Source organism: Sclerotinia sclerotiorum, genomic scaffold (assembly GCF_000146945.2).
Source record: "Sclerotinia sclerotiorum 1980 UF-70 scaffold_25 genomic scaffold, whole genome shotgun sequence".
Lineage (NCBI taxonomy): Eukaryota > Fungi > Ascomycota > Leotiomycetes > Helotiales > Sclerotiniaceae > Sclerotinia > Sclerotinia sclerotiorum.
In genome coordinates, this window is record NW_001820811.1 from 462,436 (window position 1) to 488,270 (window position 25,835).

General features: G+C 43.1%; 7 protein-coding genes across 7 annotated transcripts; 2 read left to right on the forward strand and 5 right to left on the reverse strand.

Annotated features, from left to right (window-relative positions):
• Positions 1-2,271: 2,271 nt before the first annotated feature.
• Positions 2,272-3,194, reverse strand: SS1G_13540 (predicted protein; the record flags this gene model as incomplete). Its single annotated transcript, XM_001585606.1, has 3 exons — positions 2,272-2,472; positions 2,529-3,127; positions 3,191-3,194. 3 exons carry the CDS (start codon positions 3,192-3,194, stop codon positions 2,272-2,274), a joined length of 804 nt encoding a protein of 267 aa, XP_001585656.1.
• Positions 3,195-4,819: 1,625 nt separating this feature from the next.
• Positions 4,820-14,426, reverse strand: SS1G_13541 (hypothetical protein; the record flags this gene model as incomplete). The annotated part of the gene is made up of 15 exons (XM_001585607.1): positions 4,820-4,834; positions 4,890-5,142; positions 5,197-7,039; positions 7,088-7,764; positions 7,813-7,985; positions 8,173-8,544; positions 8,591-8,878; positions 8,927-9,216; positions 9,376-9,427; positions 9,485-11,023; positions 11,157-11,277; positions 11,340-11,689; positions 11,735-13,297; positions 13,743-13,823; positions 14,358-14,426. 15 exons carry the CDS (start codon positions 14,424-14,426, stop codon positions 4,820-4,822), a joined length of 7,686 nt encoding a protein of 2,561 aa, XP_001585657.1.
• Positions 14,427-14,676: 250 nt separating this feature from the next.
• On the reverse strand, positions 14,677-17,759 carry SS1G_13542 (hypothetical protein; the record flags this gene model as incomplete). The annotated part of the gene is made up of 5 exons (XM_001585608.1): positions 14,677-15,136; positions 15,186-16,571; positions 16,677-17,439; positions 17,509-17,665; positions 17,730-17,759. The coding sequence occupies 5 exons, from the start codon at positions 17,757-17,759 to the stop codon at positions 14,677-14,679; spliced, it is 2,796 nt and encodes a 931-aa protein (XP_001585658.1).
• A 644-nt stretch (positions 17,760-18,403) lies between these two features.
• On the forward strand, positions 18,404-21,533 carry SS1G_13543 (hypothetical protein; the record flags this gene model as incomplete). The annotated part of the gene is made up of 5 exons (XM_001585609.1): positions 18,404-18,430; positions 18,517-19,443; positions 19,495-20,735; positions 20,781-21,123; positions 21,171-21,533. 5 exons carry the CDS (start codon positions 18,404-18,406, stop codon positions 21,531-21,533), a joined length of 2,901 nt encoding a protein of 966 aa, XP_001585659.1.
• A 717-nt stretch (positions 21,534-22,250) lies between these two features.
• Positions 22,251-23,979, forward strand: SS1G_13544 (hypothetical protein; the record flags this gene model as incomplete). Its single annotated transcript, XM_001585610.1, has 3 exons — positions 22,251-22,368; positions 22,425-23,374; positions 23,422-23,979. 3 exons carry the CDS (start codon positions 22,251-22,253, stop codon positions 23,977-23,979), a joined length of 1,626 nt encoding a protein of 541 aa, XP_001585660.1.
• A 333-nt stretch (positions 23,980-24,312) lies between these two features.
• SS1G_13545 (hypothetical protein) lies at positions 24,313-25,048 on the reverse strand (the record flags this gene model as incomplete). Its single annotated transcript, XM_001585611.1, has 2 exons — positions 24,313-24,887; positions 24,961-25,048. 2 exons carry the CDS (start codon positions 25,046-25,048, stop codon positions 24,313-24,315), a joined length of 663 nt encoding a protein of 220 aa, XP_001585661.1.
• A 300-nt stretch (positions 25,049-25,348) lies between these two features.
• On the reverse strand, positions 25,349-25,669 carry SS1G_13546 (predicted protein; the record flags this gene model as incomplete). The annotated part of the gene is made up of 1 exon (XM_001585612.1): positions 25,349-25,669. One exon carries the CDS (start codon positions 25,667-25,669, stop codon positions 25,349-25,351), a length of 321 nt encoding a protein of 106 aa, XP_001585662.1.
• Between the last annotated feature and the right edge of the window lie 166 nt (positions 25,670-25,835).

Genomic DNA, 25,835 nt, shown 5'->3' on the forward strand with positions numbered 1-25,835 from the left:
TATAGGTGGAATTTCTATTGAGGTAGGAATTTGAGATAATGCAACCTGAACGCATCAAAGACGAATTTCGTCAACCATTTCCTTTACTAATATAGATATAATAGGGAATCCAGTGATTATGAATTGTGAAATCCATCGTACAAGAGTATTTTCTTCTATGTTTGAAAGAATTTGAGCTATTTCGTAGGTTTGGGAACATGTTTTCTTCCCAGTCAGCCTATTGGCTAGAATGGACTTAGAGACTTCAAAATGCTCTGCAGCCTTTCTAATTGATTTAAATTCTTTTAATTGAAGTGCAACTATAGCCTGTTGAAGCTTCTCTCCAATCTGAGCAGGTGTAAAAAGTGATTGGGTATACATAATAAAAGTTATTAGGGTTTCAAGTTGGCGATAGGCAAAAAGTGTCCGAGTTCCCCATATGTCCGAGTTCCCCATACGTTACGTTATTTGAAATTAATATATTATTATTCTATTAGTATTCTTTAATCTTTAAAATTAAAATAATTAAATAACTTATTTCTAATTTTATATTATTGAGTTTTGAATCTTTTATTAAAAAAAAATATAAGATTTGTTTATTTTTGATGTGAAAGTTATATCATTTTTATTAAAAGATTGGGTGGAAGAGGCCTCTATATTGACTATATTACTACGTCTGTAGGCATATTAATCTCCTCTTGGTATCCTCGGAGGGGACCAATATGCCTGCTTATGGTTCGTCTAATCTAGCCTGTTTAGGTAACCGTATTACTAATCACGACACGTGATTAGTACCGGTAACTTCTATTCCTTTTAACAATTTTTTATTTTTATTTTTTAATTTGTTATAAATCAATCAATTTTAAATTAATAATTTTGAAATTTTCATATAATAAAATTTATTTATTTATATATTATAAGTTTTAATTTTGATAATATTTATCAAATGAATTTGAAACAAATATATATTAAAATTCATATATTAAAATCTTTACTTTTTGTATATTAATCTTTCAATATTTTAATATTCATTATAATCTAACTTTTATTTTATAATATTATTGTGACCAAAAGGGTGTTTATAGACCAGCAATTGTATTTAACTTAGAATCTACAGGTGAAGAGCACCTGTAGATGGGGATAGCTACTCTATATATACACAAATGAATGGCCTAGCCGCAAGGGCTAGGCAAAAAGAAGTCATATTTATCCCTCCAATGATCTTACTTTACCGATAACCATTGATACCTAGTACTTGTTCGGATCTGATCCTCAGACCACCTAAATCGTATACTAATCCCGAGTAATCGTATCATGTGTGAACATGGTTAATGTACCTGAGGTTTCTTATATAATAAGGGTGGGAGGAAAGCAGGGGTTTCCGTCACAATTATAATTTAGCATTTCAATATTTTATAATCTTTTTTATATTAATAGTATTATTAATTGAAAAGTTATTAAGGCTGGAATATATAGCGTTTATAATGAAAATTATGACGCGAGAACTTTAACGTAGGTACTATAGCTATAAACGCTTCTGTAAAGCCCGTTTTAGGGGTTTTAGGTTTTGAGGGTTTAAATCGGAGGATTTAGTAGGTTGCCGGAGGGTGTTGGGGTGATTGGGAAGGTTGGATGGAGGCTTAGGATGACAGATTTGGTAGGTTGGAAGTAGTGGGTTAGACAAGTGCTATGAAAAATGGGTGTTTTAATCTCTTGAAGTTTTAAAAGAACAATAATACACATATTTAACCTTTAAATCCTATAAAATGATAGCACCTCAACCAAGTTCCATGCAAACAACAGGAGTTCAGATCTCTTGGGTGATGATAATATCGACAGATAAATTCATCTATTCAAGCTACATCTTGTCAGATGATACTAAAGTCCAAATCTTTCACATTACACATGGCTCTTTTACCATGCTGTCTATCTATCTAGATCGCAGTTGCCGGAATATTCATCCTGAGTATTAGAATCCCCAGAGCATGTGTACGTAATGTCATGTCATTATTGGTATCACCCACAAGTAGCTTGGACAATTTTCATGTAGCTTATGTACCGCTCAAAGAATTCAAAGAGTGACTCAGGTCAATTAAACATAAATGATAACTAGTAAAGAATTCAGAAAGTCATTACGCTCATTTTGAATTATGTACCTCATTTCATGGTGTGCTAACACATCGAACCCCATTTCAAACGACAGCAAGTGACACACACTATAATTCATTGAAGACAGTCTATGCTACACATATATCATCCATGTGATTCAGAGACCGACATATGTAAAGAGCTTCAGTACCCTCGCTTAGGAAATAGTTCAGAAAAAGACTTCATAAAAGAAGTAGCATTGACGACCAGCTCCTGCGCCTTCAACATCTTCTCCATATCCTTCTGAACTTCCAGTTCGAGCAGAGTAGTAACTGGCGAAGCCTCGTAAGCGACATTTTGTTCGTTCGTCAAAAGTGCAAGATAGGGTAAAATATTGTCGTTATACTGAACAACATTAGTATCTGAATGAGAGCTATGGGATCAAAGCAAGAGCTACTAACAGCCATCCAGCTAATCTTTCTTTTACCCTCCGCATCAAAAGCATCCCTGAAACCCCATGGAATCTCAGCATTAGATAATCCCGCTCGATCAACATACATATTCCAATTATGGTACAACTCGAAGACGTCCTCTTGTGAGGGTAATTCCTTGAATCCACTTTCTTGCATTTTGGCCAGGGCGGTTGCTGCTAGTATCTCCGGGAATGTATGATCACGACCACATCGCGGAGGCGTCATAACCTGTCCATTTTTGGCTTGTGCGAAGGCTAGATCTCCTAGTTCGAGTATTTGAAGTATTTGAGCGATGTGCGTTGGAGTGTTCGGCGTGAAACTCCATTGACTCTTGCTGGGGTCGGGTGGCATGTTTTCATGAGACCAGATGCGGGGTTTAGGATCACCATAATCCAAGAAAGATCTTGTTTTGCCTGACTTCGTCTGGTCGCCTAGGTTGTCTTCGGTTAATGGTCCTGGATATCTGAATATTCTTGGTGCCGGGCGGAATTCAAAATCACTCGACCCTTCCGCTGGTATGCCATAATATGCGTTATGTTGTTTCCACCAGCTGCTGCGCTGTGGAATGGGGTCTATCATTGGTGTTGCTGCTCAAAGATGTAAGTGTTATAACTCTTTTTAGATCTAGGGGAGGCTTGTTGGTGACATACACATCATAATTGTCAGCTTACGTGTGAGCAACGTTAGATGTAGGAGGTTGGAGTAAAAACTAAAATTTGATGTGTAGAAGGTAATTGAGAAATTGATTCAATCCGCGGGCTAGACACCTTTTTTATACGCGAGAAGAGCATGCTGAAGAGGGTAAATGTGGTGCAAGCAGAAGAATACTGTAAGCCAATGTCATGATATAAGAGGTTTCATGATGTGTATCACGAAAACTAAAGTGTGGTTATTTCTTCAGCTTCCAAATGCATTTACTTGTATCATCATAATATTCGGTTGCCGATAGTGACGAGGAAAGGAGCGGGGTTTGCCAGCCAATTTCCCTAATTGTAAAAACCTGCAGCTCAGCCTATTGGCATCCTGAAAATTGTAGTACACAATTGGCTAATGCCCACAACAAACTCACTTATGTACATATATATATTGCGTGTGAGGCAACATAGCATTCCTCGTGGATGACATCAATGCTAAATAGCTTCCTCTCCAGAAAATACGCTCCTGAAAGTTGAAGAAAGATTTCCATTTCCCCTTCCAGATTGACATCATCCAGCAATCTAGAACTTCGATTTATCATTCATCGCAGGGCGCGAGATGACAGGCATCCTAGAAATGCGAATAAAAACTTTGAAAGCTTCCGAGATTTCTCCCCAGGACAGACCAAGTTTGATGGTGTTAGATCGACAGCTCAAGCAGCGAAATACATGGGTGAAATTCTGCAAAGGTAAAAACATTACGATAAACTATTACAAGACATTTCCATCTACAGTACTCTAATCTACAACTTGATGCTTTATGTTGCTTAATAACTACTTATTTGTGCCACTGTCGACGTATACCCCTCGACACATAGTACGCACTTGAGCCATCTTGTCATTGACAAGAAGTTAAACTGCCTGGTTTAATCTTCTCGATAGAGATTTCGTTAATAGTGCTTGTACCGGTCATGGCAAAAAGTCGACGTCGACCAGAATATTTGACATTGACATTTCGAATCGTCGTTGCGCAGAAATCTTGAACTATGACTTTTGTTACTTAAGCTAGTCAGCGAGCCGTAGCAAGTTCCTCGCATCAATGAATGCCACTCCGAAGTGTCACCACGATCTTCAAATGTGTCCGACTCTGTCATCACTTGACACATCAAAAAACTTATTGTTCTGGAGAAGATCTTCCCGTGGCCCATTGATGATTGATTCACTGCCCTTTTGTGTCGACGGAAAAGGGTGTAAAATGTCTGGAGCTTGTAGATTCATCAAAACACCATTGTGTATACAAAATTCCCTTGGTAGTTAATAATAATTATAAGCAAATATCGAGGGTCTAATCCATTTGGAATCACTTGATCACAAATTATTGTGGACGAACTCTAACGCACATCAAATCAAAACGTACAATTCTATGCCTGTAATCGTCCAATCTTCCTGCTGGATTATAGTTTGTAGCACGGAGTTGTGTGAACAGGGTATCATTTATCCTAAAGCTAACGCTGAAAAAATTAAGAGGGCTTTTATCCTATCATAAGCTATGGTTCATGCCTCGTTTCGCTTTCTTCACCTGTCTTTACCAGTCACATACCCTTCCTAATCTTCGTCACAAAACACGTTCCTCATCTTTTATATTTATGCAATGATAAGCTGCAAACTCAAGTTAGCCTTGACATTTGACCGAGAAATAGAAAATGATGCATACCTCGATAAGCTTATCAGTCAAAGCAGTACACTCTCTAGCGACCTCATGATGGCCTTGGTAGGTCGAATTCTTCCACAAACCTCCAAAGCCTATGCTACTCAATACTCTATCCAACGCATCGGTGTTCTCCATCGCGGCTGAGAACTGAGGATTTGAGGTAATGGTACGTAACAATTGATGTGCAGATTCGAGCGTTGTCGAATTCTGGCAAGATATAAGAACATCATCTAGTATGTTCGTGATTGGGCCGGAGCTTCATGAGGTTAGCATTGATCTTGATGCGGCAGGGTATGAGAAGATGACTTACAGGCGTAGCATGACGTTTGATGATGATATGGCAAGCTTATTGAGCCATTGCAATGCGCGATTTTGAATGATATCATCTAAATAGTGAAAGTCGACTAAACCAATGGCGCAAGTAAGGAGCAATTCTCTCTCGTTGAGACCCGCAATTTGTGCTATACTGTCCATATCTGACTCTGAATATGGGGTGTTTTCTCCCTGAGTAGCAGTAGCAAGCCATAAACTATGCCCTGCATCTTCTGGATTGAGCGCTCGGGCCAATAGAAGACCAAGATATGGTATGCAACTAATATCTCGTGGAAACGAGATTCCATCAGGCGCATTAGTGATGGTCGTGTCGAGGAATGTTGATATTACACGCATAGCAGTAGATCTCGTTAATGAATCCGTCATACCTTTTACCATGCAAGCAGAAACTGCGAAATGGAAGTTTTCTGCAGTGAAATGAATCCCATATATTTCATCCAGTTGTATTGCCGCTTCATCAAGTGGCGCTCTGCCTTGCAATAATGTCGAGATCATGCGCCCATTGCTGAGTTCACCGGAAGCTCCAATGTTGAGTAGGACGGCATCTAGAAACATCGCCGCGCAATTGAAAAGTCCAATTGGTACCAAGCGCACAAGGGATAACGCAAGCCAGAATAGTTGGGTTCCATAACGTGATGCCGAGGGTAGTTTATCCATCATCTTGGTGAGAGCTGTGACTATAGCAACCATCATTTCACTGTCGCTATCTTCCATATATCGACCGATGCTGCTTCTAAGTGCTACCAGCACTTGATAAAGTAGGTCGTCATCGACATCTTCCCGAGCCAAACAGCCCATAACAGTAAACGCCCTGGGTTGTATGGCTGGATTACTCTGGAAAGCAGTGCTTGCCACCAAACTCATCCACCTGGCACGCCATGCGTTTGACAAATCAACTGTTGGAGCCGCTACGATACTTATATCGGAGAGAAGGCCAGCAAGAGACTCCGTGGCTAATAATGCTGAGGGACCCGAGTCTTGTGATGAAGGAAGAGAAGCACCGTCTCTTGAAAGTATGCTGAACGGAGACTCTTGACGAGGCTCCGATATTGACGATAGCATAACCTTTAATCGAGCAAGCTTGCTTTCTTCCAACACAAATGTGGTGCACATAGCATGGATAGTATTGACAAGTAAGCGATGAACAATTAATCTCAAGTCGGACGAGCCTGTATTAGCCAGCATGGTGACAAGATGGAAGACTTCAGGGAGATACAATTGCGACTGGACACCGCTATCGAACGAAACAGACAAGGTGAGTCTTAAAAGAACACAAATCTCACCCCAAACTGTGTTTTCATGAAGATGCCTTGTTGGTCGGAGTGAGGTACGATTGAGAGCCTTTCGAAGCCTTGAGATTAGTTTTCCACGTATCGTAATTGTGTCGAGTGAGGCAAGAATGGAACCCAGAATCTCTGTCCGTTCATCATCGATACCAAAATTAAGAGCTGGTTTGAGAATCTCCTCTAGGAATATATCCATATACACTTCGTCCTTGCAAATTGCTGGCCAGATGCTTTGTTCCAGGGTAATGCTAAGAACAACGTCGGATATGGCGACTTCAATAAGCTTTCTGAAGATAACAGCGACTTTGTCTCTTCCCTTATCGCCATCAGCTTCATTGGGTATTAGATGAGTTCTCAAACTTGGTAGCCAAGGCGCCATATACGCTAAGCTTAAAGGTCTCTGCGAGTATGGGAAACTTTCCCATCCAACGAAAAATTCATTGAGAAAGTCTCCTGTGAGCTGAGGCTCTGAGCGAGCCAATTGCGCACTGATTTCAACAATAAATTGTGATGGGTTCAAAGGAACACATAATTCTGGAGTTCATTAGCAATAATCTACGTTCTGGGAGCAGTATTTTATACCCTTTGTACTCATGAATTTAGAATCAGCTGCGAACTTAAACGCTCGACAGAGAGCACACAACAAGTTGTAGGATGCAAGCCGCAGAACCGCGTTAGGGCTCGCCATGTTAGTGAGGGCAATATTGAGGAGTGTTCCTGGTACATCTTGCGGTCTGACCAATCTCTCAATTGACTTCAAGGTCCTCAATTCTTTTCCATGCTTAGTCTTAGCACTGCGAATAGCTTGTAAAATATCGCTCTTTCTCGGACTAGTGAAGTACATTACAATCTTGCCGTTGTCAGTCCGTAAACCAAATGCAGAGTCATCCTCGGTCTGTATTGAGGTGGGTGCCTCATCGACCTCTGCTAAGCGGAAAATATCGTTGACTGTAGCATGCAGTCTAAGGCCTGGAACAACTTCTTGTTTCTTCGTTGTTGTCACCTGAACAAATTGATTACCTATTTTGATTATCACTTCTACCTTGCCTTTCGTTTTAGACAATCTTATGATTGGCTGGAAGACGTATCTCGTGTCTGTGACAACGCTTATAGTCTCTTTAGGTAGATGAAGCTGTGTAAGATGGAAATGAGATTGTAAGTCTTGAAGACTACCAATCAGGTGATAGTCAACGTTCTTCGGATGGAAGGCGCTATTTTCGCTCTTTGCAGATAGCCGGAGAATGCGTCGAAAACATTTCCTATGCCTTTGTTAGCACTACTTCTCTCCAGACCCATTTGATACTCACCTAAATGCACTATTCATGTTGTAGACATATACCCTAGATAGTTGCTTTGAGAGCTCTGTTGGCGTAAGCAAATCAAGCCTTCGAAAAAGTGCATCCTGAGGCTCGTTTTGACCATTATAACAGGTTGCATCGATCAAGATACCAAATGGTTTATGCCACATGCGGCTTGCGATCTAGAAGATATCAGCAAAGGAAGGCGTCAGGAACATAGCGACTCTTACTAACCTTCAAGTACACATATAACAAGAGATCATAATCCGTTCCTTCTGTATCAATGTTTCGAAGTATAATACAAATCATCGAAAGTCCATCCTATTGGTGTAAGCTGATGAAGCATTTAACGTGATAATATTTGGGTACCTTGCTTTCACCACCATCATATACGGCCCTATTTGATACTACAGCTTCTGAACTTCGACCAGCATTTCTAAGCATGAAGTGTTGGAAGCGTGAATACGACGGTGGTGTATTTTGTGAAATCGCTGGCCTATTCCAGGACACATCCATTGGTGGTGGTCCGAGATTAGAGATGAGCGTTCGAAGGGCATCCAAAACTGGAGTATGACTCTTGGCACCATCAATAGGAGATCTCACAGAGAGTTGTCGTTCACGAAGAACAAGCTTTTGTCGAACATGGTCCCAGTGATCATACAAAAACCGATGCAAAGCTACGCAAGAGCCAAAATCGAAAGACTCGGACTCAGCAAGTGTTTCCCTAACATTGGGAGGTGCCTTTTGGTGTTAGCTTTCTTCTTCTACCCATAATGGATGAACTTACTGATATCTCCCGCAAGAATGTCGTTACACGGTATATATTTTGTGTCAAGAAATCGTTTAGAGGATACATGTAAGGCTCCTTTGCCCCGAAAAGGACGTTGTTGGCTAAATTTTGGACTACTTTTGCAATAAGGAGAAGACCCCGGCGCATTTCTTTCGATGGTGGGGACGCTATCAAGCCTTCTGCATCAGGGGCGACAATCGCTGGGCAAAAAAATCGTAGGAATATAAAGGCACCGACGGCAGTAAATTTTGCATCCGGAAACCTTCTCATCACGCAAGAAGAGATCTATACAATGTCAATAGTGCGATAATAGCGGAGCATGAATTGACATACAATGTTGCAGATTTTTCGGAAAGACACCGGAATACGCGATGCAGAGTTACATATATCATCGATGAAGACTTTTGTCACTACACGAAGCTGAAGAGCATTTTTCTGCAATTCCTCCGGGGAAGTTGTTCTAGCAGGATCAAGTTCAAGATCCAGGTCTTTTGAAGTAAGAACTAGACGCTCTAAGACTTTCTGTAGCGTCGCTTTCAGATACGCAGCGCCCTTCCATTTTGCATAGACTGACAGAAGCTTGGTGGCAACACAATTTCTTCTCAAAAGTTCAGCCTCATTTTCTATATGATATTAGTAATGCAAATACATCTTCGATTCCCAGGACGACTTGCCAGTTTCCTCCACTTCATGCTCGATGAGTGCTTCAAGCAGAGAAAAGCCCATGCCTCTGGAGTCGAAAATATTGAGAAGCGAGATGGTCATCTCATCCACCTCTGTACTCGGGCATGCATCGCAAAGTGCAATTGTAAGTGTCATGTCATTAACAAGTAGCTATCAATGGCTAATCAGTAATACATTCATTGGGATGAGACAGTTGTCAATACTAACTTCAAGAAGTTCATCATACTTTTGATTCACGGCTGCATCAGACAAATTGTTGAATTCGGTACCCTGAATCAAAATGTTGCAAAGAACTTTGACGAAAGCTGTTCTAACCTCAAGATCTTCATGATAGCCAATACCCAAGGAGTGTTTGAGGCCAACATCGATATTGGCGCTCAAAAGATTAGAAAGTGCAGATATTGCAAGTTCTGGACTACTCATAGAATCATCACTCACAGCAGATGTGAGCCGCACCTCATTCCTACCGATTTCTGCCGATTCGTGATTGAGGAGCGATAAAAACCTGTTGAAATATGTATGGAACATCTGTGACTTCAAGTCGCTTGTATCTGCATCGGATTGGCCTTCGGCTGGTTGCAGGGGAAGACGATATGTCAATTCTGCTAGCGCCTTCAAAGAAGCTCTGTCAAGATCTTTCTGGAGGCGAACAAGCTCATCAAGGCGATTTCCTACTAGATGAATACCAGTATCGGCATTTGGGGTTCCTGGGCGCGCGATCCATCCAAAAATCACTTCCAAAAGCTGATTACGAATACGCACGTCGTGCCTTAAATTCAAGAGCTCTTTCTTCTGCGTGAGAGTTTCACATAACTGACATATCTTAATTTTGACCCTCAACGCGCTTGCCCCTTCTGCTGAACCATTCAGGAACTTCGCAAAATTGAGTGCCAAGGCACCAATATCAACTGGCATTCCTGTACCTAATTCAGCTGGGCTTCCGAGCTTCTCAACGATACTCTTTAGTAGAGACGCTGCCTGTTCTGCAAAAACGATCCGAGATTCGACAGGGATTGCGTTGCTCCGCGGACTATCGAATAAAACATCCAGTTCTGTTTGGAGAGCCTCAAACAGAGGCATGTGTAATGGTTTGGCAAGATCACTAGAGAGGGCGTCTCTGGTGCCTTCACGTATCCTGAAGCTGTTGCTAGCTAATAATTGAACACTCTGCCGCATATATCGATTGAGCAAGGTTTCATCGTAGCTTTCCGCAGTTACTTTATCGATCCATCGCAAACTGGCAAGTGCCTGATCGTCAGGGGTGGAAAGAAGAGATCGGCCTGCGATACAAATGCCACCAAGAGAAGCAAGGAATCCAGAACAATTGCGCCACTCTCCCAAAGATTTTTCATCGAGAACCTCAGAGCGCGCGATAAGTTGCTTGGATAATCTAACCCATCGATCAAAGATAGTCTCCCATGCGTTGATGATGCCGGCAGTAGGATGTTGCATTTGACGCAAAAGACCTCTCGCTCGCTTCTGAAAAGCAACTATACCTGTAAATCTAAAGTCTTTTGAAGAAAGCTCTTGGTAAACTTCCATATTACGCGCACTTGCCAATGATAGCTTGTTGAAGTCCGGTGCGGATTCAACAAGACGAATCTCTTCTGCGAATAGAGAGATGCTTGACGCGACCAGCTGGCAAACTGCTATATCAGGCGAGCAGAGTGTAACTAAAAATGATGTTTCCATCATAGAATATGCTGCTAACCGTTCCGAAACATCTTCTTCCAGCTCAGTCAAGTCCTATCACATGTGAGTAGTTGCAGGCGAAGGTGATACGGCACCGGCACCGGCATTGCGTAACTGATCGCACACCCTTTTGAGGGTTGACTATTCGAGCGCGAGGCATCCAATAAAAGATGTTGAAATTACTCACTTTGATCTTTTTCAATAAATCGAGTCTTCCTTGCAAATAGCTATGCACGAAGGCAAGAGCATTGTGTTCATCAATAGTTTGGTTTATGATTTTGCTTGAAACTGAGCTGAGTATGACGGAGCTATAGCAATGCATCAGCAAGGTCAAGCCAGATTGTCCGGTAACATATGTCCAAAAACTTACGTTGATTCCCAGAAGTTAAACTTCGCGATATTCGTGAATTGAAAATCATGCTTTCGCCAGGCATACATTGTTGCTGCAGACAGTGAATCGCGGCAGACCTCACTTGTCAAAATTCTAATTTTCTCATCTTCGGAGGTCAAAAAAGCCAAAAAGGCAGCATAGATGTCCTCAAAAATGGTGTCAGCAGTCGGTGAGCCCATGTCGAGGCCAACAAACATAGCCATAGGATATGCGTGCAAGAATATTAACATGCTGTATACCACTTCTCCGGACAATGCAAATTTCGTTTGTCTATTCATGGTCAGATGTTCGATTGGGTAGGAGTCTCTGAATCTCAGCGTTGTTCCCTTCTGGAGAATTAGCTACGCATCTCAAGTGTCACAAACGCGCCATACCTTCATGTAAGTGCGAATGAATTCAGACATCTTAGCAAACAACGGCTTGTAGTCATTAACATTAGATTGCTTGGCGAAGTGCGTGCATGCTCTTATTGCAGCAAGTTTGAAATCTGGAGATGTATTGGGAGCAAGACAGAACGGTGCAAGATTATCAACGCAAGTTTTAAAATTTAGATGCGCCAAGCTGACAAATGCTGCTGTCATTAACCCAGAGTCTATGGTTGTGTTTTCTGCACCCACGGTATATCTCCTGAATACTGCTTCACGCACTTCTTCCTGGACATCTAAGGCATAGCTCAGAAGTGCTGAATCACTATCGAGGGGAAAATGTCTTGCAACTCGCAAAACAGACGTCAAACAATAAATGGCTGCTTCATTCCTGTTTCTCAAAGTCTTCCTCAGCATCTCCAAAAACGATACCTTCTTAGAGATACTGCTACTTTTGATATCTCTCATGTTGCTAGCGACTTCAAAAACGTCTGGGAGAAGGAATAACAAAGACGTTTGAAATGGAAATAATAATGTTTTTCGTCTTCCCGCATCTATCATGCTATTCGTCATATCAAAGAGAGTTTCCGCTCCACCGTCTAACCTTTTGTGCATTGTGTGTAGTTCAATGAATTCCTCAGGGTTTCGCTCCAGCCATCGGGTGATTAACTGAGGTACGACTACTGCCACTATAGTCTGAAAGGCCTTGCGGAGGTGCAAGAAGCTGCCGCACAGTTCTTGTATGACAACTCCTAGTTTTCGACTATCGACCCAAAACGACGGAATCAAGCGCACAGTGACAAGTGCCTCATCGTCGACTATGGAACCGTTTTGCGCTTGGTTTCCATTTGAGGATTGGGCCGCAAGTAGTCCACGGAGGGAGCCGCGCAAATACTCCAAAGTCCGCGGCCAATTGGAGAAGGAAACAAACTCCACAACTTTCCTTATGCATGCCTCTGTGGATTCCGAATGTTCTTGTATCAATATTGTAGCCTCGATTCCATTTTGTTGGTTATTTGTGCCGTTCAAAGAATCCACACCTGAAGAGTTCTGAGCAGGAGGGGCCCCAAGAACATCGTCTAGGATGTTAGACGCCGGAAGCACATAGCCCTCTGGTATAGGATTTGAGAACAGCTTGATCACATCTAACAATCTCTTTGCCAAATCGTCGTCTAAAGCTTCTGGGGGTTTATCGCGCGCCAAAAGTCTGTTTCTGGATGCCCTTCGTCCTTCAGGTTTTGTGCTATCGTCGGACCTGTAACCCTGAGAGAGTAGATCTTCTCGATAGCTAGCATTTTGTGAAGCATTGATGCTTTCCCAGTGGGTTGTACAGCATTCCGCTAGCAGCTCAAGCACGTAAAATTCCGAATGTAAAACATGCAATGGATGCGCCGATATCGTTTTGTACGGTCTTGCAAGTTCTTCCAACAATTGCACAAGGGCTTCGGCGACGACCGCAATAGATGGTTTACTAATATTGACGAGGGTAGTCCGACTCAAGAGGGCAATCTCATCGCGAAGGAGGTGGTGTGCATCTGCGCCAGTTCTATGTGGAAGCTGTGTGTAAACAAACTATATGTTAGCTAACTGCGACACGTAGAGGAATGCGACTGCGACTGAGGGTTATACTTTTGTAATCAGCCTCTCCACCAAAGTAATGACGAGATTTGAGTTATCACTCATGACTTGTCGCGGGCGGCGTTGGCAACTACGCCAGACCACTCAGTGATTGTCCGACATAGGCTTCAAGCATGCGCGATCGTCGCTCGTCGGAGAAGCTCAGTGGAGCTAGGGGTGTATAAGTAAGGATAAGGATAACCTATTTACAATTTGCCTAGACCGGAGGGGAAGAAACAGGTTCGCAGCAATTAAATTGTAGAAGCACCGCGAGCATGACACTTGATTTGAGAATTTTAGGAACTAAAGGCTCAGATATTATGAGGGATATCTGAAGTAGCTTGGACTCTATTTAGTTGTAGGTTTCTCTGGTTTGGTTCCTCGGGCGCGCACCTCACACACGTGTAGTCATGGATGAACAAGTCGCTGGAGTGGAGAAAACATTGGGGATGGGGACTTTTTTCCGGTTTGGTCTCGGCAACTAAGGTTAATTAACAAATGAGTGTGAGACTGCCAGTGAATGGGTGAGTAAATGCTAGCGGTCGTGTGTTTCGCACGACTTGCTCATAATTAGGAGTGATTGGAAGGATTGCAGAGGACAAATCGCAATTCGTTATCTTCAGAGTATAATCTAATAAGGTTGACTTCTGAAAATGTTTTTCTTTGCATCAATGCATTCATTTTGTGATAGTTGATATCCCTACTGCGCAAGATGCCTGCCTACCTAGGAAGGCAAGGGAGGCAAGGAAGGCCAAAAAGTACGGGGAATGTTTACTCAATTTATCTGCTTCCGCCATCCATCTGTAAAAGAAATGTCTTGCATATAAGAATCATTCCAAATGTGTTTCATGATGTTTTGTTGTATTTATATGAGACAATTTGAGGGGAGACGCTAATTTATTACCAAGGTTTACCCTAATATCGTCAGATCGAGCTTCACACAAATTGGCTTGGTTGTTACATCGATTTATTCCTGAAGATTAAAGTGCTAATACCAGAGCTCGTTGATGCATACTCCATACAATCTATATATATACTTGACTACAATAACGTGCTCCTGTTGGATAATACGTATTCGGATCATGGTGATGCTCCGCGCAAACAAAATGTTTTCAAAGCACGGCATCGACATTTGCATATAGTTCCTGAGAACAATAACCACCCAACAAGGATTTTCTTGTTAATGCCATCCCAATCCTATAATTATGCCCTGTTGTGATGATACAAGAATGCAATGTGAGACATGTGTGAGATTTGATGAATGGACTCAGGTATTATATAGATATATGTCATCTTTCAATGGTAAATTCGCAGATATCGGCAAAGCCATCTATCTAACGTCGTCCACCATAGTTGTTGTAGTTGTTGTAACCACCTCCATATCCAGGTGGCGGTGGAGGATACGCACCGTACGATCCAGGGGGCGGTGGAGGAGGCCCACCGTATGATCCTGGTGGGGGAGGCTGCCAGCCTGGTGGAGGTGGTGGTTGACTGTAATTGTTGTAGTTGTTCTGAGAGCTGTGAGATTGATTATTGTACCTAGGTGCTGTTGTTCCTGGACCATTATAGCGACTGCCATTGCCGCGATTGTTATTACCAGAACCATAGTTGAATTGGTTACGACCCCTACCATCACCTTGTAATGGCACTCCGCCATAATTTCGACCTGATCTAGACGCCCTGCTTTTTGTCATTTCGATATCGCTTTGATTAAGTGCCGGTTGGCCAAAATCAACTCCGACTAATAACATAGACTTGTGAATATGGTTAGATTTGGGCATTTCGTAATGTACACTAGACAAACTGTAAGTAAGATACGGTCAGAATGTTGATGTATATTTACCGTATTGATCGATCCTCGTCAAGACCTGGCATAGCTCCACTCTCCAGTGGAAAAACCAAAGAGCTATAAGGGAGATAATCCTCATTCTTCTCAACTCGTCCAGTCAAACCTTCACTGACCTTGGGATTTAACTTCATATGAGGTGAGCCTTGTTTCTTTGAATAGAATTTGCTGGTAATCTCGTCGTAAAGAGCATGATGGGATTCTGACACTAAAAGAACGTCTTTTCCAAGGCCATTGCGAGCTGAAACATCCACTGGTAATGTGGGGTATACCTTAGCCATTGCATCGAGCAATCGCTCCGAGTCAATGAATGGCAATAGAGCAACACCTTGCCAAGCGAACTTCTTACCGTTCAAATCAACTATAAAATCCTCTGGATAGAAATCGATAATTTCACTGTCTTCATTGGTCATCAGATGGTGAAACTGTTCTGGAATAGCTTGTCTTGAAGCCGCTGGAAGGACTCCCATAAGTTGTTCAAATGGCCTGAAGATTCTGCCTTTCTGAAAATTGATCTTCATATCCTTGAGATTTGCAAAATCCGCGGCGAAAGGGGCATAATGGTACGGATAATACCAATCCCAAGACGGACATCCTTGGAAATAGTATAGCAAAACCCATGCCAATCCTTCGACATAGGCTTTACCAACCTGATGGCGAAACTCAATGTCTTTAGGATCTCGGTTGAACTTCTGTTCATAGTATCTATCAGCGTAACCATCTTCCCATAGTCTAACGGTGTCAGGAGGAAGGTCATCGCCAGGTGTTGTCGGGGTTCCTGGTGTCCCTGGAATGGGGGAGTTACGTCCTGGCGTACTGCTGTCATCATCCTCAATGAGCTCTGCTTTACGTTTTCCCAGTGCAGTTGCTGGTAATTCCGCCGAGGTGTCATCGGCTCTAGGCTCACCGTTATCATCATCAGTTGACTTGCCATTCATCATCTCCTTCAGTGCTGCAGCGGCGCTCTTGTTGGCTATACTAGCCTTGTAAGCTGCACCTCGGTTCATTACCATATCATGGGATATAGCCTTGGCTTCCTTGTTGGCCATACCAGGAGTGAAGAGTGGTAAGCCAGTCGGAGCAGCTCCACCAGGAGGCTGTCTACCGTTAGATGGAGAATCCTGAGCACCGGCGTTGTTTCCACGGCCACGGCCATACCGTTCGTTTCGCTCATTGTTGAGCTTACGCTTCTTCTGGAAGTTCTCTTCTGCCTTTCTTCTTCGCCTGAAGATGGCATCTTCTTGCTTAGCTAGACCATCAAGGATGAACTGAGCTCTTTCAAGGTCAACATGACCATCTTTAGTCAAATAACCACCCATGTAGGGAATATTATCACGCCAGATGGCAATCAAGGTATTAATACCATCCTCTCGAATCTCGAGACTAGGAAGATGAGGTAAGAAATCATTGCCGACAAAGAAACACATAAAAACCCAGTCGTCAAGAGCCCTTTCAAGATCAAATCTAAAAGGTTGGCTAGGAACATACATCTCTGCTGCCAAGTATTCACGAAGGATAGAGACGTGTAGCCAAATAAATGGTTTGAGCGTAGGGGCGCTAGCCTTTTCATCAAACTCACCATCCTTTATCTTGTACATGCCTTTGCATTCTCGGGCTTCATGGCCATGTTGGCCGCACAGTTTGCAGGTTCGTGGCTTTCCATCATTAAAGAACACATCTTCTCTTAGAATACGAAAATGAGGTTCATGCGTTGCTAGACCCAGCATGATCAAGTCGGCGTCTAATCCATACATGACATGTCGGGTGTTAGGATCATGATCGGGAGAAGATCTTTGGGATCTGACAAATTCCATGATTTTGTGTTCACCCTCTCCTGGAACAGTTGAATCTGAGATGATGACTTTCATCTTTGCCCAAGCAGGGTCAGTGTTGAGTTTATATGCAATCCAATATCTGAGACTAGCGGCCAATATGTCCATGAACGGAGTACCGGGAGTAATTTCGTTGGAATCCCAGGCTTTCTTGACTTCTGTCTCTTCGGCCTGTGTACCTTGTGATTTCAGCATCTTAAGCAACTCTGCCTTATCCTCCGCCTTCTCCTTTGCCTCTTGCGCCGCACGAAATCGACGGGATCGTTGTTGATTCATCTTAGCACGTGGTGCTACTCCATCAATAGCAATCATCAACAATTTCCTGGGTCGCACCATATTAACTACTCGATCCGTGTACTTGAAGATTTCCAACATCATTTCCTCCTCATCTTTGGGTGGAGGGCGATCTTCTGGATGACCTAAAATTGTGTATTAGCATATTTCAAAAAATGATGAATCAACTATCTGGAGTATTGCGATAAACATACTACATGGGTGAACGATTCCATTCATGTCCAAATATAGGTTGTCGCATTCCTCCCCATTTGGATTGGGTCCTCTAATATCAATTGGGATGATTTGGCCATCGATTTCGCGCGGTTGTTCTTCAATGACAGGAGACACAATCTTGGGATATTGCTTGGTCTACATGGTCAAACAACGTTGTTAGCAAAATGAAGAACGATGAAGGTTAAAAATCGAAACTTACCAGCCATCTGAACAATGCTGGGACTCCCATGGTGAAGAATTTATCTGTGATTTATTTCTGGCAGATAGGTGATCAAGTAAGAGAAATGTCTTCAAAACAAGGCACCAGGTAGAGCTGGAGAGGTTCGAATGAATGGTTCTGCGCTGGTCCGATCTACTTATCAGGTTTCCAAAAGAATAAAATCGCAAGACCACTCTTGCGTGTATCCAGGGTGAAAAATATGAATGGTCGGATATCGCTAAGATGCAGAAAAAAAAATGCTTTCATGAAAGCTCCTGTCTATTGTACATTCAAGGTTGAAAGAAATAGAGAACAAAGCAGTGAAAAGATGCCGCCGCAATTCATGGTATGGTAGGGTAGCAAACTGGGGACGGAATTTTGATTCACCGACATAGTTCTAACGCTCAAGAAACGCTAGTCTGCATTTGCATGCATGCACTTCTAGTCTGGAGAAGCTCTAAAATAAAGAGTTAAATCATGAATCTGCCAGATTTTGAAGTTAGATATACCTCGTGGTGAATAAGGTATGTATAAGAAGTGACACTATGCTACTGGATCTCGAATTCTCAAATTATCCTTCAATGTTCAATGTACAAATAGAGATCAGAGAATCATAACGAAGAAGGGGAAACTTGGGTCTTACCAAGAACACCTTTCATATCCTACTTGAGGAAATGTCAAAAGTTGGGGAGACTATTTCTGTAAGTAGACTTACATTATGTCCTTGGGGTTCCCCTTGATATTCTGCACCCTCGTCTTACTACAAGGCTAATACGGAACTCGCCAGGTCTACGCTTCTCGACTTACATCCTCCACCCTTCTAGAAGACCGGCGAGCAGCATGTTTAGGCCTTCGCAGTTTCGCAAAAGACTATCCTGCATCTGTGGCATCTGAGGCTCTACGAGGACTAATTGCAAGCCTACGCAAAGATGGAGAGGATGTTGACTCCATCAAAGTCGTCCTCGAGACTCTTCTATTCCTTTTCAATCCGAACCAGAACAGTGCTGAAGCATCAGAGGAACTTGCATATTTCATAGCGGACGAATTCACCACACGGCAAGATAATATTACATTACTTTTGGATTTTCTGGATACCAATGATTTCTATTCGCGTCTATATTCGTTGCAACTCCTATCGGTAATTCTGTCGTCTCGAACGGAGAGAACTGAAGAATGTATATTCACGGCACCTTTGGGTATATCAAGACTCGTGGCTATATTAGATGATCGGAGGGAGGTAATAAGAAATGAAGGGCTTTCCCTGTTGACCTACTTGACGCCAAGCTCCTCGGAATTGCAAAAACTGGTCGCCTTCGAGAACGCTTTTGATCGCATTTTCAATATAATAAAGCTCGAAGGCTCTCTTCTGGACGGCGATAGAATAGTAGAAGATTGTTTGATCCTTCTCGCGAACCTTTTGCGGCTCAACGTTTCGAATCAGTCTTTCTTCCGCGAGACAGGCTGTATTCCTAAACTATCGAAGCTATTGAATGATGCATTAGGTGCTGGGAATGAGGTCGAGGAGGTTGCCGAATGGGCTAAAGCTCAGCGAAATAGAAACATATACGCTCTACTTGCAGTACTACGGCTGTTTCTAATAACAGGAGGAGCAGGAACCCAAGCAAACCAGGCTTCTTTTGCGCAACATGGTATTCTTAGTCAAGTATTACAATTAGCATTCAGTCGATATACGGAAGTTCAGATAAAAGCTGAGGTATGCAACCATTGCCCATATAACGGTTTGTGTATTGATTGCCAGGTATAGGCTCTCTCAACGTGCGCGGATATGATCCGAGGCAATCCAGCCCTTCAAGAGAATTTCGCTCAACAACAAGTTACCTCGGTGCTTGATGAACCTTTAGCCGATAGTAATGGTCAACCTGAACGCCATGTTATCCCAAAGGTCTACGTAATTGATGGCTTACTTGATTTGACATTGAGTATACCTACGTTGTCAGCTTTCGATTCCCGCGCTGCTGCTTGTGAATGTATAAAGGCTTATTTTTACAATCACCCAGCCATTCGCAAACATTTTCTCCGCCGAGCCATAGATGGTCATGTTTCCGGGGCCGATGAGACAGCGAATGTGTTGACAACACTTCTTCAACCTCTGGACAGTCATATATCAAGCGATCCGTACCGTTACTGGTTTGCCTCTGTTCTTCTGTTCCATTTAATATTCGAAGATGCTGAGGCGAAAAGTATGGCGATGGGCGTCGCCGAGGGCGATGCTGAAAATGGAGAGGAGGTAATAACTTGTATTCAGTCTATCACTGCCAATTTAGTACTTGGTGTTCACAAAGCTGTGGACGAACGCGTCTTGGTTGCTTATCTCATGCTTCTTTGTGGGTGGCTATTTGAGGACCCAGATGCTGTAAATGACTTCCTGGGCGAGGGCAGTAATATCCAAAGCCTGATCCAAGCCACGCTATACACGGGCGGTGATGGTGTAATGGTACAAGGCCTCTGCGCTGTCCTACTTGGAATTGTATATGAGTTCTCCACCAAAGACTCTCCAGTTCCCCGAGCAACCATCCATCCAATTCTTAACTCAAAGCTAGGTAGAGATCAATATATAGATCGACTTACCAAGCTAAGGGCCCACCCACTACTGCGAGACTTCGAGGTTCTTCCACAGAAGCTCAGCTCTGCTTCGCCTGGTGGCCTGCCTGATGTGTTTTTCGACAAATCATTTGTGGACTTCATGAAAGACAATTTTAGTCGTTTATTACGTGCCATCGACCGAGATCCTGGATTCGAGGTTGCAGTTATCGCAAATGGCGTCCAAAAGGGAATTTCCAGAGAGATGGTAGACACTTTAAGATCTGAGCTTGATGAGAAGAGCAAAGCTTTGCTGAAGGCGGAAGAGGAGCTAGTAATTCTTGGGGGGCAGCTAGGACAGGAACAAGCCGACCATCGCAGAGCCAAAGAGACCGCGGTAGTAGAAGTTTCAAGGATTAAAAACGTTAACGAGGCCCTTCAGAAGCACCATGAAGAAGATATGAGGTACGTATAACTCTGTCAGGTTGTATTTCTAGGACTAACAACCAGAAGAAAATTACGTACGGAGCATGATCGGGCAACTCAAGATTATCAGCGACAGTTAAAAGAAATCCAAAAAGCAGCCGAAGTTGATGTTGAACTTGTTCGAGCGGAAAATGATCGTACAAAACAAGATCTTCAGCGGCGGCTAGAACAAGCTCAGAAGGTAGCGGAAGCTAATGCTGAACGTGTACGGGATGAACATGATCGGGCAGTTCAAGACTATCAAAGACAACTGGAACATGTTCAAAAGACTGCAGAGGCTAATGCTGAACGTGTGCGGCGGCGAACAGATGCAGAAATCACAGATCTTCAGAGTAAAATTGAGCGATTAGAAGCAGATCTTGCAATGGTATGTTGTCATATATTTTGTCACTACTTCTCACTGACATGGTATAGTCAAACAAGAACCACGTCCAGGATCTGCAAACTGCGCACGATGAATACATGGCAAATAAGGCTGACCAAGATGCACGCTTGAAACTTGCGGAAGAGAAAGCTAAAGAATTGGAGCAGAAAGTCACCGCCGCGCACGACAAAATCGCTAAGGTGGAAGCGGATTTGGTAGACAAGGAGACTGCAAGACAGGCTGCCCAAAGTGAACTTGATGACCTACTTATGGTTTTTGGCGACCTAGAGGAGAAAGTGATAAAGTATAAAGAACGTTTAAAGGCCCTCGGAGAGAACGTCTCGGATGATGAGGATGAAGATGACGATGACGGCGACGGCGACGAAGGAGAAAATGAGTCTGGCGTGGATTGAATAAAGAATACACTTTTTCCCATCTTCAAGGGACAGCAAGCATTGCAGAGGCGTATATATTATCAATCCCACATCGAATGCGGCCGACCTTCTGGTATTGAGGAGCTTGAAAGACTTGAAATATAATGATGTGCTGTAGGATATAAGAAACAATCTTAAACCATTGGCCATTTCTTGAAACAATTCCACGAACAATTTTGATTTCTTGTTGAAGCTAAATTTCTGAATATTTTACATCCATTGAATAGCACAGTGTTAACAAAAGATACTCTCCAACACAGGGAGATTCGTACCTAGTAATCTAAGCATATGAGATGAGAATAATTCTGTCTGCGTAGAGAATTCACCTCGTGTCAATGCGTGGATTGTTCTACTGTCGGAATATGTGATTTTGAGACTTCCTAGTACCTATAGACTTGTCTTTGGGTGTGTTTTGAAGGAAATTAAGTGATGTACAGTGGCTAATGTCTTTGTTTTGCTTTCATACAGGTGCGAACACGCTAAAAATTTGTCAGAACCTTTGAAAGAGGCATCACTAGAAGCCTAAAACCGCGAAGCCCTTACTTTACGCGTTCGAAATTATAGCACCACGAAACCCCCACAATCCCACCACCGCACCCACATCCACATCCACATCCAGATGTCGCCAGGATGTTGAGCTCTCCATCCTCATTTTACACGGCTTTAGATGCGCCGTCTTCACCCTGCGCTCCCTCAATGGCAGGTAGTACAAATGAAGCTCAACATCTTTTGCAGAATCTGCATTATCTGCAATCAGATCAAATTTCTAGTGAAATCGAGAGCCATGTCACAGTATATTTCGATGTCCAGATGTGTATGTAATTTTGTCCCTCATGATCTATGTTGGAAGACTAATTGCATATTTATTAGACACCCATGCCCTCACCATGCTTTTGGACATCCTCACTTCTGGCATATCACATTCAACCGTAACCTCAAAGACTGCCTGTCTGCCCATCCCCAAATATCTACGAATAGCCAGTACCTTGCTTGTACATCCAAGCTCTACAACTCGAGTCAAGAATGAGAATTTGGTCGAGGTAGCCTCCCGTTCTATTACTCTTCTGCGAAGTGTCCTTGCCGAAGTTGGCCCAAGGAATGCCAATCTTGAGAGGGCATTTTCCTTTGATTCAGGCAGCAGATACACCAGACGGAGTTCTCGAGATAGTGGCTCTAACAGTGAAGGTGACGACGATATAAAAGGGCCAGTATCTCAAAATGGACTGTGGAGATGCGCTAAGGACTTTTGGCAGATCGTGGGCTGGTCATTTAACTGCAGTGTTAGGTATCCAAAGCGGTGGAGCTACTGGAAGGTTCTTTTGGAGTATTTGTTAGATGTGCTGGATGCAGATTGGTACGAACGGAAGGCTTTGGACGATGCAGCATTCAACGCTAAAGTTGGCCAAGCCCAAGGGGCTGCGGAGCTCTCTCCTGGTAATGAATTAGTGCAAGATTCGTTACTTGTACACTACCTGGGCGGATCCTGCGATAATCTCAATGGCACTGCCGTGAGACGGATTGTTAAGGCAGCCTTTGCAGACGGTTCTGTGCAATCCCTGAAAGCATATCCGGAGATTTTTGAGAACGAGACCAAAGACATCAGGAAAACCGTGGCGCAAAAGAGAAAATGGGATGAAAGTAAAAATGTCAAGGAAATCTCTAACGATTACGATGATGAGGAAGAAGAAGATCTCGCTTCCGATACATCAGAGGGTTCCGAGGAATCGTCTCAAAGGCCAAGTAAGAAAGGAATTCCTACATACTCTTCTACTATAGGTGACCCGGACTCTATCCGCTTGCGCCAGCGAGTCATAACTTTGGTAAATAGAACCCCACCTGTCTTTAACGTTCCACGTTAATTTTGCAGCTATCCCGCCTATCCGTGTTCCTCCCGCTAAAGTTCATGCCCGTCGGCGATCTTTACGGTCTCTTCGCAGAGTTCACCGCAGCGCTTCCTATCGCATCATTTTCACTTCTCCTCAATATCTCACGGACATCACCATTTCCTTCCGAGGTACTAGTCTCGCTCATACAACGATTATGCCGCACCTATCTCCCAAAGTCTACACCCAATCCTAGCGACTTTGAGGATTCTACGAATGATCTTCTCAACCAAGAAATTCTCGAAACCTGTTTTCTACCATGGTGTCCTATGACTTCATCTGTTGAGGATAATGCCAAATATTCAATTTTGGTGGAATATTTGTTTCGCCTGTTTTTGACTGGTTGTGAAGCAAGTCATACACCCAACTTAGACGATGCGGTTGAAAGGGGTATTAGCGCAAGGGAGAAGAAATGCAAGACGGATGGCAGGCGTAAAGCAGGTGCAATAAAGAAGGAGGAGGAAGTAGCGAAAATCTTTCTAGATGCAAGTTCAAGGAGATTGAGAACTTTAGTAGATTGGGTGCAAGAATGCAGTTCCTAACAGGGATATTGATATCATACAGGAGTCGGGACCGGAAGCACTGGATTGGGTTTTATGATGGTAAGCAGTTCATTGTTTATTGGAGTTATCTGATGATACCATTTGCTGTCGAGAAGGCTATTAAGGGGAAATGTAAATCAATTTCAATACATACATACTGTAGCTCATCAGTTTCATAGTCAGGATATGGTACTTTAAGCAGTATTACTCGTCACAGAACTACCCAGCCTCTGGTAGGAATACTTGCACTGTTCATAGAACAAGAAAAAAAAGAAGTGAGCGAGATTTACTTCTGCTTAATGGAGGGCCTCAAATTACTATAACATTAATACATTATCTCCGAGATACTGGCATGTCATTCGGATCCCAAGCCTTAGGTTGCCATTCTTCACTTGGCCCCCCTCTTGCCTTTTTCCACGGATCTTCCTTATATTTCTTTTCCTCCCTCGGTAGGGTCTCCGCATCATGCCGTGTTTTACTCCCAGCTGGCTTCTTCACAAAAGCCATTCCCTCTTTCTCTACCTCCTCGCGCTCTCCTCCCACAGCATTCGCCATACTTTGCCCATCTTCCCTCGGTTCCACCACCGAAAACGCACCTCCATTCCCAACTTGCGTAGCCGGCAACGCCTGTTGTGCCGCAGGCTTATCCAAAAAACTGGCTTTCGCATTCCATCTCTCATCCGCCTGTCTAGCGAGAATTTTCAGTCGTTCTTGTCTCGCTACATCCCCGAGCAATTCTTCCATACTTGGCGCATCAGCCCGTGTGTGTCTTAGCCATTGGTGCCATTGCGGACTGATTCTGACATCTGAATATTGGGTTGAAGATGGCGCTTGAACTATTCTGCGCATGCGGCCGGCATTTATAGCGTCGCGAAATTCCCAGAAAGAATTGTTTTGAAGGTCAAGACCTGGGAATGTCAGTTGAACTGTCTGCTGGGAAAGGGGGGTTGCAGTGGCGATGGTGGGAGAGCGTGGACGAACCGACAAAGAAGCGTTTTCGCCATGGGAGACGGAGTGATTTCCATCTATACCATGCTTTACGAATTGGTGATAGTTGTTGCGTAGACATTTCAATTGTGGTATTTTATATTGAATTGAGGTTAAGATTGATTTGTTTACTGAACTTGAAATGATGTATTGAACTTCTTCAGCCTTATGGGAATTAGAGCCCGAGGTTTAACCACTACCAATGAAAAGTCCCTCAAAACAAAATGTCCACCATCTACTCGAGGATGAGATTTATTAGCCCGTGGCGGCGAGTACTTTTATCTTATCTGCGCGCGCCACACATCTTATCTGACGCCACACCTCTCCCTTATCGGCAATGGTTTCAAGGAAACGGAGAAAAGTCCATCCTTCTACTCGAGTATTATTGCTGTACCCAGGTATGGTTTTGATCTTCTACATTCTCAAACCATAAATCCCACCACTCGACGTAAATACACTTCATCGCCGAATATCCTGAAATCTTCGGCTCAACCATACTGCATGGCATGTATATTGGCACTCGTGTCCTACTCAATCCATCGATAGCTCGAACATTGCATCCGGAAAGGCTTCGCGATCTCAACCTGTCACCACGGGCATTTTGAGCACAATATCTCCTATTGAATGGCCGGAAGAAAATGGAAGGAGCAGTGCAATCGAAGCTTATTAAATTCTCATACTCGATTATCAAGAGACCATGCATTTCAAATTCTCCATCATTGATGTTTGGCTTCAGATACGACAGATGTGTCGCTGACGCTGTTTTCAGAATTTCGCTCGCAGCTCGTAACTGCAAGTCACAATCCACTTCAATGATTAGTGATGTACTCAGACCTTCGAAGCATTAAAGTATTCGGATAAAACCATTC